A 14,027-nucleotide genomic window follows, 5' to 3' on the forward strand; every position below is an offset into this window, starting at 1 on the left:
AGTTCAGATATTGCTTACTGCCGAAGAAATGGAATACAAAATATACCACTTATGAAATTTAAGACAATTGATACTCTCTTCAATGTTTCTTTAAAACTTATAAGTGAAGAAAGTGTTAAAACTAAAATACTCGAAGAATTCTTTTCTGATTTCTCAGCTACTGCTATTGAGTAGATATCGCTTTTGCACAAGGAACTTCTACCCAGAACATCAAATTATTTTTATGGAGGAATTACTTCAGAATAACTATGAGTGTTTTTGGTCTTTAAAAAATCATGAATTCTCATAATTAAATTAGTCCTGATTTTTTAGTGTCCTAGTTCAAATAAATATGTTACGATGTCCTTAAAGGAGGTGAGATAGCAAAAAGTTTGGAGTACAGTTTGACAGACGAAATCGCGCCGAGCTTATGTAGGTCATCGGTCGACAGACGAGATCAACTTCTCATGAGGGTGCTCAAGGAAAAACATCTAGACAACTTTTTTTCATGTCTTGCTTCAACCCCTAGAACATGTATGTAGAAACATCCAAACACGACTACGCATTGATGTCATTCATGCTCATAACTTCGCATTATGTTTCTTTTTCCCGTTTTTCTTTCTTTAATACGAATTCCCAGTCAATTTGCCACATTCTTTCCCACCTGTTCTCTTCCTCAGTTTTGATTTTCTTTCGATATATTTCTGCCAAACAAAAAGGTGTCAATTTCTTGTTTGTTTGCACAACCGATTTAGACCCCGTTGATGAGAGATAAAAAGAGTCGCTGCTTTTTGGCGGTGGATGCGGAAAAAAAAACAGAAAAAGGAACTGAACCTAATACATTTCGATGGTGGCGACCCGGAAAAAAGACTGAGAAAAGAAAACACACATTGATCAGAGAAGTTTATTCTGGCTAGGCCTCTTGGGAACTCGAAACTTGAAGGTTTAGATAGACCGATGTCAACCAAAACGTTTCTTAAGTCATTGAACGATTTTCTTAAGTCATTGAACGAAAAAAAATAACTGATCTGCGAAAATAGAGTTTTAAATATGCCTCATAGATCCCGAAACGTTCAAACCAGACCGACAAATATTAAGTTTTTATTCAGGCACTCTAAGATTTCATGTTCATCTAAATCGTTCACTTGGGCATTTCTTTTTGGCCAATAATGTATGCCCATTCTACAACTAAAGGAAATCATTTAAAGGTGGTGTACGGTGAAATTTTTTATTGCATCAAAATGTGCAGAAATGCATGTAGATTGACATAAAAATAAAGAAACAATTCAAAAAAAATTCCTTCATCGAGAAAAACGCATCGAAAAATAGCCCTTAGGGACGATGTTTTTTCTAGGCCGCCCGGTGAGCAAAAGCGCGCGAATTCAAACTTTTAAAATTTTTTCGCTCGTTTTCATTTTTTTTTCGGTTTTTTGTTTTGTGAAGAGTTTTTGTCAATTTTTCTTCCAGATACATCGGAAAATTTGAAAAAACAGTGAAAACGAGCGAAACAATTTTAAAAGTTTGAATTCGCGCGCTTTTACTCACCGGGCGACCTAGAAAAAACCTCGTCCCTAAGGGCTTTCAGCGTATTTTTCGATGCGTTTTTCTCGATGAAGGAATTTTTTTTGAATTTTTTCTTTTTTTTTAATGCCAATCTACATGCATTTCCGCACGTTTTGATGCAATAAAAAATTTCACCGTACACCACCTTTAAATCGCGCAAAATTGACATTGGATAACATTTTGATTTTTAACCCCAAACTAGCGCTGGCCGCTAGACAAAACAATACTTCAAAATTTGAAGAAGTTCAAATAGAACAAATAAATTTTGTGGATGGTTATTCTCCCTCCGACTGTAGTTCGATCATGACATTTGATACACTCAATACGGTCGTCTGAATCCCATATACCATGTTCACCGTCTTTTTCTGTGTTCATCATCAGCATCACAAAAGCGTCAGAGGATTAGTGAGAATGTGCGGCCTCCAAGAACAACAGTAGAAAAGGGTTGTATTTGTTTTTATAAAATATGCGTATTATTTTCCTCATGCTCATCTTCCTAGTCGGGGGGTTGCGTGAACAAGCCTCATTGTCTTAGGAGCATGAGTCAACAACTATTTGATTCGAATCGGACTACTACTGTGCTTGCACAGTGACACGTTTGGAGAAGAGGGGAAACTGGAGACTTCGAGATGATCTAGGTTGTTTGAAATACAGATAAAAAGTGAATAGGGAAATAGTGATGGTGGATTCAACAGAAAGGAGAAATGAATACATATCAGTAGTAATACATTCCTCATTTATGATTATGATCCAATTAGAGTTGACACCCGCGTTACTGGCACTGTACTCATATAAAAAAAACCAACGGCATGTAAAGATCGTATTGTGGTTCCATTCCTCGAACATTGAAATTCTCAACAAATCAGTTTTCGCGTTTCACAATGCCAATGACGTTTTACCCGAAAATCCTCTATTCAAAACAGTGCGAATCAAGGTGGCGGTAGAGCTCGAAGGCGAACCTGTCTGTGCTACTGAGCATTACCTGCGACTCCAAGAATGCCTTAATGTTTCCATGGCTTTTCCGCCTAAACTTTCCGCATGCACGGTAGAAAAATGACCAACGGCGGAAGGCGCCGCGCGCGCTCTCTCTCGCTTTCTCTTTTTCTTCGGAGATACTTTTCGTTTTCGCATAAGCATACTGTGCTCCCTCTATTCCAACGGACGGAGAGCCTGCTCTTCTCAAGTGCTTTTTCGAGATACATATTGTTGAGACGACCTCCATTGGGTCATTCAATATATCGCTTTTCCACCTTATTTTCCAGCGAACTTCTCATATTTATAATTACCAAATTACTACCACAACAAATTCATGAGACCAAAAATGATCTGAAACAATGATGATGAACACATTGGATCACCGACCTATATGTCGGATGGAGACAGTGGAGGGCAAGGAAGACGATGAGCCGACGTCATCGAATGGAGTATCTGACGTGAAGGGGAAAGGTTACTATTATTCTAGCGGTACAGTCCCCGAGGATACAGTGCCTCCAGAAGAAAAGATTCGTCAGAAGACGTTCGATCCATCTTGTCCACCCATTAAAGCTCCTGTGCTCCCAAACAGAGAGTTTGAACCAAATTTCTCGTATGTCTCATTAATTAAAAAGTTAACTTGAACTAGTTGGATGTAAGCATTGAAAACTAACCCTAACATAGTTTTTCACCCAAACTATATCAACTCTAGTAAAAATAATAATTTCAGAACTGTGACAGAAAACAAAGGCTGGGACATATTTCGACTGTTGCCTCCGAAACCCGATCAAATTGGACATGGTTGGTTTTGTTTTTGGCCTATGATTTAAAAAAAACCTCACAAGTTTCTTTTGTAATTGAAATTCCCACGAAACAAAAACATCAAAAACCAAAGACTTCCTATTATTCTGATGATGTGTTTCTTATCTAATTGGTAGATACCGTAAGACCTGTAATAGAAAGGCCACACACTACCAAGTTTGAGCTCAGTTATCTCCGCTCCTATGCAAGATATCAAAATTTTTAAAACATATGAAATATTGTATTATGATAAACAATTTATCCGTTGACTACTTTTTTATATCTTTAACATCAACCGTTATAAATAGGCTCAACGTTAAAAGTTAGGGGCCCTTCTAATACAGATTTTACGGTAAACCGGGTTTTTTGATTTGACTACATACAGAGATAAACTAGCATCTACATATATCTCTAGCTTTGAACTCGCTTTAGTTTTAGGCCAAGAAATTAATGTAAGGTTCAATATCCGATATTTACATTGACTTTGTTCGTTCGAGAGAACCCATTTCAAACTAGCTTCAAAGGTTTTCGTATGAATCGATTCAGAAAAAATGTTCTGATGGACAATTTGAAAAATGATGGTTAAAAATTTTACAAAACAGTCAACGGAGTATCTCCGTTGGAGACCAAAAAGATTTTTAATTATTATGAAAAAACCTTCTTACCGTCACGTCGATTTTCAATGAAAAATCAACAGGTTTAACTAGCACTAACATGTCTTGTGACCTAATTTTCTCGAAGCTCACCCTCGTTTCGCAAAACAGAAAACATAATCCGAATCAGCATTTCATGGGCTTTCTAATGATATAGGTCATGAAGTGTAACTTGGAATCCCGCTCAGATAGTTCCCTAGTAAGATTACATTTTGAATCGAAGTTTGGTTTTAGTATTTTGTTGAATAGACCCATATTCATCCAGTGAAAACAAATTTTTTATATTTTCTGGCCCTTCAAGAGTCTACATAATCTCTATAGTTCCCTGAAACCTTCAAATTTTGAATCAGTACTTTTTTGTTAATCAACTTCTAGTGATCGGTCAACCAAAAGTGTAATCCACTCGTACTGGAGGTGGTCACTCCGTTTTTTACGGGTATTTAACAAATAGAAGTGTCAAATAGCGTTCCTCCTTCATTTAGACCCTCTCAAACGTTTATCTGTCTGTTTCTCTTCTAGCATTCCCAGATTTTTCTTTTCTTTTCTTTTCACAATTTCGAAATTTGTTTGCTCTGAAGAATCGCCGCGTGCGGATGGACGGTTGCCTGATGACCTAATTGAGCTGTCTCACGAAGGAACAAAATTGCGAAGAACGAGAATGAGGGGGAGAGTTGGGACAGACCGTACTTGAATACTGTCTAGAAATAAAATAAAGAACACACTGAAAATTGAAAGTATTGTTTGAAACTTTGAATTTCAGGATTCTGGCACGATGCAAGTCTCCAAGTGCTCAAACTCGCGACTTTTGTTGTCCTATTTTTGCTAACGTTGAGTTCGGCTGTCATCGCCAAATCAACATTTATTCTGATGACCTCAGCTATAGGATGGGGTGGCCAGACGATAACAATTTGCAACCAAGTGATATCAGAAGCCACTAAAAATACTGTGAAACTAAAAAACGCCCATGTTGTGAAATGGGTCTGGGCTACGCTACTGGCACTTTCTGCTCCCGAAGCATTATGTTTTGTGAGGTGTGCGAAAACGGGAAGTTTTGATTTTAAGACCTTATTTCCAGATCCATGCACAGAACTATGTTTCGTAATGTGAAACGCCCAACATTCATTCAGTTCGTGTTTGTTCTGATTGTCGAGACGCTTCATAGTATTGGAGTCGGAATTCTCGTATTCCGGATATTTCCAGATTTGGATGCCGTCACAGCTGTTCAGTTGACCAATGCAATGTGTTTTGTTCCTGCTATTCTTTCTCTTATTAGTAGGAAGCCCAGTAAACTATCCTTGGTTCTTGTCATAATTGATATCGCTGCAATTGCTGCTCAATCTAGTGGATTCTGGGCGTACCCGGTATGTTGGTGTGTCCTATGAAAAAAAACAAGTTTGAACTTCATTTCAGATGTTTATGCCGAATCTCCAAAAACATTCGATTGCTATTCCCGTTTCTCTCACCTTGATTTCCCTAGCTTGGTGGCAAAACTTTGTTCACAGAGATTCAGTTTTTCCACCAGTCAGAACACTAGCCAAGTTTGCACAACGACTTTCAGAACGTCGTTCTAAGACCTATGCATTTGTGTCTCTTTGGAAAATCTGTGTCTATGTCGTCTGCTGTTTCCTGTTTGTTTCCAGCCGGATGAAAATAGAGGACATGCTCCAGAAAGATCCATTCGGAGAGAAACTTCTATCGGTGGCTGGACACGATATGAATCAAACTCAAATTGAGAAATTCCAAACAAGAATCAACCAAATGATTGAACAAGCGAATCGAGAAGCAGGATACTACTCCCCACCAAGCAAACCAAAACCACCGAAAAAGCAACCAAAGGCTGATGAGGCTGAGCAAGTTAATGCTGGCGAATACAATATGAAGAGATTCAAGAGATTCGCTGAAGATGCTGGAGACAATCAGGAAGAGGAAGAAGCGCCTGCGGAAGAAGAAGAGTTTTCAAGTTATAACGTAAACATCAAGTTATTATTCTCTCTCTACATAATCCTTTTGTTTCAGATCTATTCAAACTATGTGGAACGAAATCAACTGACAATGGCTTATGACGCATTATGGCTTGTGATATTTCAATTTGGTGCTGTATTTGTATGCTACCATAGTTCAAAGTTCGCCTGCAAAGTGATGATGCAACGAATGGGATTTGCTCTCCCGATGGCTCTCAGTGTGCCGGTTACTGTATTATTAATGTCCACCAACTGCAAACTGAGACAAAACGATCCCTGTCATTTGACTAATGTGCTCACTGTCGAGCTGTTTTGGCAGTGTAATGGAGCTTCAAAGACATTTGCTGACTTCATTCTAACCCCACAAACATGGATCTGGCTGTGCTGGTTGGCCTCTCAATTCTGGATTACTATTCATTTGTGGAATCCTAAACATGAACGATTGGCAAAAAGCGAAAAGTGAGATTTCGAAGCTTTTTTGAGAACTAAGAATTGCAAATGTATTTTTTTCAGACTTTTCATTCTTCCTTATTACATTGGTGCTTTTGTTGATCAGTCTCTTGCATTCAATCGTCGCCGAGACGACAAAGCGAAAATTAAAGCTGAAGACTTGGAATTCGACGCTGAGGACTCTTCTTTAACGTATGAAACTATTCCAGGACTCCAGAGCAAAACTCCTCCAAGTGTTTGCTCTGCAAGTAGCTCGAAAATGGAGAATGGGCTGATTCGAGACAGTGCAAGCTCGGCTGACGCTATCACGAAAATATACGCATGTGCTACAATGTGGCATGAGACTGGTGTTGAGATGACTTGTATGCTCAAATCACTATTCAGGATGGATGAAGACCAATGTGCTCGCCGAAACGCCCAGAAATATCTCAAGGTCATCGATCCTGATTACTACGAGTTCGAAGCTCACATATTCTTTGACGACGCATTCACCCAAAACGAATATGGCGAACCAGAAATCAACAAATTCGTTAAGAAAATCGTTGATGTCATCGATCAAGCTGCTTCAGCTGTTCATCAAACTCAAATGCGTCTAAAGCCTCCAAAGAAAACAAAGACTCCATATGGTGGAAAGTTGACTTATATTATGCCTGGAAAGAATAAGCTGTTCATTCATTTGAAGGACAATAAGAAAATCAGAAACAAAAAGAGATGGAGTCAAGTGATGTATCTTTACTACCTGCTCGGATATAGACTAATGATGAAAGTGGATGATCCATCAAGAAAGGAAATAATATCTGAAAATACCTTCATATTGACACTAGACGGTGACGTTGATTTTACACCACAATCTGTATACCTTCTGGTTGATCTGATGAAAAAGAACAGGAGACTTGGGGCAGCGTGTGGAAGAATTCATCCTCGTGGAGATGGAGCCATGGTTTGGTATCAAAAGTTTGAATATGCAATTGGACATTGGCTGCAAAAGGCAACAGAGCATATGATCGGATGTGTTATGTGTTCTCCCGGATGTTTCTCTCTGTTTAGAGCCTATGCATTGATGGACGATAATGTGGCTAGAAGGTTAGATAATTTAGAAATAGAAACAGAATATTCTTGTTTCAGATATGCATTGACCTCCGAAGAACCGAAACATTTCATCCAATATGATCAAGGAGAGGATCGTTGGTTGTGTACTCTTCTCCTTCAGCGTGGCTACCGTGTGGAATACTGCGCTGCCTCCGATGCCCAAACATTTGCTCCAGAAGGATTCAACGAGTTTTTCAACCAGCGTCGTCGATGGATCCCGTCCACTATTTTTAATATCATGGATCTCTTAAAAGACTACAGAAATGTTGTCAGAGTCAACGAATCAATATCAATCTGGTACATCATCTATCAATTGGTAATGTTGATTTCATCTATTTTGGGTCCTGGAACAATTTTCGTCATGATCATCGGAGCTATCAGTATTTCATTCACCATCGACACAATGATTTCGTTGGTTATTGTTTCTATTCCTGTTATCATATTCATTGTGGTATGCTTGGTCTGTAAACCTGAGCATCAGCTAATCTGTGCACAAACGATTGGAGCGATTTTTGCAATGCTTATGACAGCTGTCATAGTAGGAACATCACTCCAACTCCAGAAAGACGGTCTTCTCAGTCCTCACTCTATGTTCACAGTAGCTGTTGCAACGTCATTTGTAACTGCTGCAATACTCCATCCACTTGAATTCACTTGCATCATTCCTGGAACTATTTACTTCCTGGCTATTCCGTGCATGTACATGTTGCTTCCAATTTATAGTGTTTGTAACATGCATACCGTCTCATGGGGTACCAGAGAAGATCCGATAACGAGCGATAAGAATGGAAATGGAAAGAGAAACGCTGGAAACTTGGAATCTGGAAGTTCAATTCAGAAAAGTGGAAACTGGTGTACAAGAATTTTGTGTTGTGGTAAAGGGTCCGTGGATCCGATGTCTGTGTTAATCAACGACAAACTGAATGAAGTTATCAAGAAGGTTCGTCACAATCTATAACTTAAAATATGTATGATTTTCATTTCCAGGTTGAGCGTTTGGATCGCAAGCACCACCCATCACTGAACCGTCGAGCATCTATTTTGTCCAGTACAGGCGGCACCATTCAAATAGACAAATGTTCCGAAGCTGACGAGGATGAACAAGCAGAGATTGAGGATGCTCTTGAAATGTCAAATCAAAGTCATGCTGCTAAGAAAAATCAAAAGTGGAAACAGGCCCAAAGTGAAGTTTGGTTAGCTGATAAGGCACTAAAAAGAGCAGAACGAGAATATCTGGAACCAGAGGAGGAATCATTTTGGAATGACGTGATTGAGAGATATTTGGCTCCAATCGATATGGAGAAGAATAACAAGGAACGATTGGAAGCGGGATTATTGGGTAACTTTCCAATAAGATGTGGATTACTAATATAAACTTTCAGCCATCCGTAACTCTCACACAGTTTACTTCCTCATGATCAACATCGTTTTTATCATTTCTGTTTTGGTTCTTCAAATTCATAAAGACTGTTTGAATATCGAATGGCCATTGGGACCCAAATACAATCACACCGTCCGTCCGTGCTATGCCAGTCATGATGACAATCAGAAAGAAGAGATTTGGGTCATGACCAGATTACAGTTGGAACCAATTGGATTGGTTTTCTTGCTTTTCTTCGTTAGTATCTTAGTTATTCAGGTGAGTAGAAATGTTTATATAAGTCGAAAATAGTTTTTTTTTCAGTTTTTGGCTATGCTATGCCATCGTTTCGGAACCCTTGCCCACATTATTGCATCAACCGAACTTTTCTGTTTCCGGAAAACAATGGATAGGCTTAGCGAGGTACAGTCACAAAATTCAATTTAAGGTTGTTTTATTCACAAGTTTCAGGATGAATTAGTGGCTCAAAATGCGGTGGAAATAGCTCGAGAGTTGCAAGCAATACGTGGAATCGATGAGAATGCGCACAACATTGATATTGTAAGTTAAAAAATAAGCTCCTAGACTTATTATGAATTGCAGCCGTCGGAAGATCGTGGAATATCCAGACGACGTGTGGTCCAGAACCTTGAATCTTCGAGACGTTCAATGATGAAACGGAAAACTGAGACGCTTGATGCTGCATTCAAGAAGAGGTTTATACATTTTAAAAACTGTTTTAAATACCTAAAAAAAATAATTTTCAGATTCTTTGCACTTTCGAGTGAACAAGCACCAGATCCAGCTGGGTTTTCAGCTAGAGACAATTCAAAAAGATTAACGTTACGAAAAGGGACGATCCGAGCATTGGAGCATCGGAGAGATTCACTGTTTGGAACTCTAGATAATAGAAAGGTATACAAAGCTTGAAGGATTTCTTTCATTTTTTAGCCAATCCGTTTCCAGGAAGATGAAGTAGATGCCACCTCAATGCGTGGTCCAGCCCAACGACGTCTTGAACGACTATTCACGGCTCAACAAGATCAACAGAACCCGAATTCTGATGGGAACCGTCGGAAATCCAATTCCAGGCCATGGGATCAACCTTCAAATTTGAGCGGTGGGGCCGCGTCATCTGGCGACGTTGAGTTGAGAAGATTCTAAACTTCTAGTGCAAAATATATGTTTTTCTCTTGATTTGTCTTGACCGTTACATTCCAATGTCTTTCTCTCTCCCTTTCTCCGCTATTTATTCATGTTATGCATTACTATTTATTAATTGTCCCTGTCTTTCAATTTTTGAATTTTGCTCTACAAATTTCTGAACGTGTTTGCTTCCCGTTTGGCTGCCAATTCCATCACTTACTTACTGTATTAAAACCGTTTTAATAATCAATAAATAAAAAGTTTTCTAAACACAGACACATGCTAAATGCATGTAAATACAAACACATATAATGTAATACGAGGACTAGAATATGCAGTAAAAATTCGGTACAAACAACAAAGAATCGGGTGGAAATTAATAAGTCAGGCATTATGAGCGACCGGGCTCTTCTTTGGCTCATGACCGTAGAGGAAAGTGGCGAAAATGACAATTGTTGCTCCGATGGCGAAGGTGCTGAAAATGTTGGGTTTGTAACTTTAACTATAGATTGTTAGACGAAACAGAGTATTCTTACGTTGTGATAGTCAAATCCCCGAGTACTAGCCAAGAAGTGAATGAGGAAAGGATTATGGAGAGTGAGACTGCAAATCCTTTGAGAATGTTGTCCGCATATTTAACAACAAGAGCGATCACAAGTCCTCCGTACGCCTGGAAATAAAAACGTAGTTTAAAAATTCCATTTTCACTCACCTGCAATAAGACAACAATCCAAATGATTCCGTTGTAGCCTCTCAAAAATCCATCGTTACTGATAGCTTCCCAATCGTAGAGCCAACACACAAACAGTGCTCCGAACACTGAGAAGAACGCCAGTTGAATATTACGAATCCACAAAGAAACCTTCGATGTCTTCAGAATCTTTTCGAAGTAGACACCGGCGAATCCTGATGAGAAACAGGCGGCTAATACGGCTGCTAATCCCATTATGTTATCAGAAGCATCGTGATGTGCTGTCTGTGATGGAGAATCACCGGATGGGTATTGCACAAGAGCCACTCCACCGGTTAAAAGTAATAGGGCGAGCCAGTTGTATCGGTGCAAAGATTTTCCGAGCATTGTCACGGAGAAAAATGCGGTGGTGAGGATTTTCAGTTGGTATGTCACCTGGAATGAAAAATAGACAGTTCTGATTATGGCCCGGCTCCAAGAATGGAAGAAATCACTTAAATATTCAACTTACTTGATAAGTAGCAGCGTCCAATTTTTTCAAGGCAAAGAAAAGAAGATTGTTCTGTATGACATACATTATGGCTGGAACAGCAACCTTGAGCGAATCTGATCTAGTTTGTGGAGTGGCGAAAATCTCCCGGTTCAACTCGGACAACATTCCAGACACTCGATATCCACTATTTCGATAAATCACAAAAATACACGTAATCAGCTTAATAATTTCAGCACATACTACAGCTGTAGAAGAGAGATAGCGAGGGCCTTCAGACTTCTGAAAGCGAATCAAGTGTTCCTTGTCTTACAAATAAACTCTTTACCTGAGTTTGACTGTATCGAAGTGTCAAGACAAGTGCAGTGGTCTGCACGATGAGTACAACCAACGAAATGAGTTTAAGATTTGAACTCGTGTCGTTGGCTCGATTCATGGTTTAACCTGGAATAAGTATTTAAATGGGATGAAAGTTAGGCAAATTAAATCGTATTGTTTTCCGGAAAACTTAAAACCAGACAGCCGAAAAAATAGGTATTTTCTGTTGAACATCCAACTACGGACAGCTTTTCCGCCATTTGCCACGTACAAACGCTACGCGCGTACTGACACAGAGGAGCAATGTTTATACACCGTTGGTATGCCTGCGTCTCTGTCCTTAGCCCGTTAAAAAAATGTTCAAGCAAAAGGTTCAGCGACATAAATGAAAACAGGGAACATCACAAGTAAATAACCTTGACCGAAATAGCTACGCAAAAGCGGCGACGGATGAGAAGAAAAATGGCTGAACACAATTTCAAAACGGGGTAATTTATTGGAAAAAAGCACAGAGGTAACAACAACATTGTAACGAATATATCAACAAAATTAGACTCCAGTGAATAGTCAAATGAGAAACGAATCACTTCGACACCCAGGCTGCGCGTTGAAGATATTTCTCGGTGTCTGCGCAGCGGGTTCCAGCAGTTCTTGACTTTAGAAGTTCCTCACGGAAGTTTACTTCAGGTTCCAGAATCTTCTGAACTCCTTTCTTCAGAGTAACGACGTTGAACTTGGCTTTGCTGGAGAAAAGATAGATTATGGTCTTTAGAGGAAGATTGTGATGAATTTATTTATTGTTTTACTTTTTGTGAATCTACTTTTTCTACACAAATAAAGCAATTTACTATTCACCTTGAAAAAGTTTGTTAAAAAGAAACGCTCACCTATTTTTCATTTTAACTTGAAAGACTCCATCAGTGATCTTCTTTGCTTCTTTTTTCTTATTTCTCTTCTTCAACTTTTTCGCCGCCGACTTTTCCGTTTGCTTCGCCTTCTTCTCCAAAATTTTAGCCATGGCACTCTTTGGTTCTTCATATAATTCGTTCACAACCTTTGAAGTTATCTTCCTCGGCATATCGCCATCTGAATCAGCCTTTTCTTCAGTGATCGGCATCTCTGGCTTCTTAGAAGAAATCTCCATTGGCTCGTCATCATCATCGTCGGAGTACACAACTTCAGTATTTTCAACGCGTGTGTCTTTTGGTTCTTCCTCACCAACTTCCATCGGCTCCTCTTCATAATCTGTTTCCGGCACGTCATCGGTTTCATCGCTTGAATTAAGGAAAACATCTTTCGACCCCTCACTTTTTCGTTCGGTTGACATGTCTTCCGAGAGATCGTCACTAGTTTCGACCGAACAAGCTTTTGGAGAGCCTTGTTTCTTAACTGGAGAAATGTCAGAAGCTTCCTGATTCTTCAAAATTTTTTTCTCCACCAAATCCAGCGCATTCTCTATATTTTCTGGAGTCTCCGTTTTTGGTGCCAATCTTCGTGAAGATCTAAGGGTCATGACTGGAGAACCATCTGGGTTTAGTTTTTCCGGAGAGGCCTTATCTCCTTCCTTTTCATCGGGAATAGTTTGTGAACCTCGTTTAACCGCTTTAACTTGTGTAACTTCAACTTCATCAAATGTTGGCTCCTCTGCCGATTGAGCAGTTTCAGCAGTTTTTGATGCCACTCTTCGTGATGATCTTGGAGTCACTGGCGGAACGTTTTTCTCTTGCTCATTTTCATCTTCAATTTCTGGTTCATCGAACACTTTCTTTGTAGCTCTCGGTCCCGATCCCACACGACGTCTCGGTGTATCCTCGGGCTTCGGAGCTTCATTTTTTTCTACTTCTTTCGGAGATGGCCTCGTTGTGCGATTTCCGCTGCGCAGAGACACTGTAATTGGACTTTTCGAATTTTTCAATCTAATCGAAGTGAAATCACTCACCCATTCTGCTAGATAAAAACTATAAATCAGAAAACGAAGTTGGGGAAAAAACAAGCGATTTTTATAACATTCACAAAGGACGCATGCACCCGAATAGACGCGCAGCTGCGGACTTGAAAATTTTGGCGGAATTTAGAAAAAGGATATTAATCAAATATGCATACTTGTAAAATTCCGGGCCGGGCCTGAGGAAAATTTCAAGGCCCGGAAGGCCCGGTAGCAAAAATTTTTGTCATTTTGAACCGAATTTTGAGCTCTCAATACAATTTTCTATATTTTTTGTGCTTTTTGGATTGTTTGTCTGTTTGATCAAAAAATATTTTTAAAAAACTCGAAAAGAAATTTTTGATCGAAAAAAATCACATATTATTTGTTTCTTCATTTTAGGCTTAGGCTAAAACGCCTTGGCACTTGGAATATGAATATTTGGAACTTTTAAACCGATTCTAGGGTAGGTTTTTCGGAAATGAAGCATTCTCAATCAGCATTTTTTATGTGATTTGCATTTTTCACCTATTTTGGCTTTTGTGAGTTGGGGCACCCAAATTTTTTGAATTTGGCTCCATTTTCGGATGTCCCAGTGGAAAGAAAACAAGGGGTTTTTGCCTAAGCCTA

General features: G+C 39.2%; 3 protein-coding genes across 3 annotated transcripts; 1 reads left to right on the plus strand and 2 right to left on the minus strand.

The window, feature by feature from the left end:
- Nucleotides 1-2,876: 2,876 nt before the first annotated feature.
- On the plus strand, nucleotides 2,877-9,992 carry Cbr-chs-2 (the record flags this gene model as incomplete). Its single annotated transcript, XM_045243253.1, has 12 exons — nucleotides 2,877-3,127; nucleotides 3,245-3,315; nucleotides 4,729-5,001; nucleotides 5,031-5,329; nucleotides 5,379-6,388; nucleotides 6,443-8,408; nucleotides 8,456-8,807; nucleotides 8,851-9,107; nucleotides 9,153-9,251; nucleotides 9,300-9,389; nucleotides 9,414-9,743; nucleotides 9,795-9,992. The coding sequence occupies 12 exons, from the start codon at nucleotides 2,877-2,879 to the stop codon at nucleotides 9,990-9,992; spliced, it is 5,196 nt and encodes a 1,731-aa protein (XP_045093430.1).
- Nucleotides 9,993-10,358: 366 nt separating this feature from the next.
- On the minus strand, nucleotides 10,359-11,591 carry Cbr-nstp-4 (the record flags this gene model as incomplete). Its single annotated transcript, XM_045243254.1, has 4 exons — nucleotides 10,359-10,449; nucleotides 10,511-11,100; nucleotides 11,177-11,437; nucleotides 11,484-11,591. 4 exons carry the CDS (start codon nucleotides 11,589-11,591, stop codon nucleotides 10,359-10,361), a joined length of 1,050 nt encoding a protein of 349 aa, XP_045093431.1.
- A 465-nt stretch (nucleotides 11,592-12,056) lies between these two features.
- Nucleotides 12,057-13,416, minus strand: CBG06964 (the record flags this gene model as incomplete). Its single annotated transcript, XM_002632064.1, has 3 exons — nucleotides 12,057-12,216; nucleotides 12,361-13,360; nucleotides 13,413-13,416. 3 exons carry the CDS (start codon nucleotides 13,414-13,416, stop codon nucleotides 12,057-12,059), a joined length of 1,164 nt encoding a protein of 387 aa, XP_002632110.1.
- Nucleotides 13,417-14,027: the final 611 nt, after the last annotated feature.

This window comes from Caenorhabditis briggsae (assembly GCF_000004555.2).
Source record: "Caenorhabditis briggsae complete genome, chrII, whole genome shotgun sequence".
In the NCBI taxonomy this organism is placed as follows: domain Eukaryota; kingdom Metazoa; phylum Nematoda; class Chromadorea; order Rhabditida; family Rhabditidae; genus Caenorhabditis; species Caenorhabditis briggsae.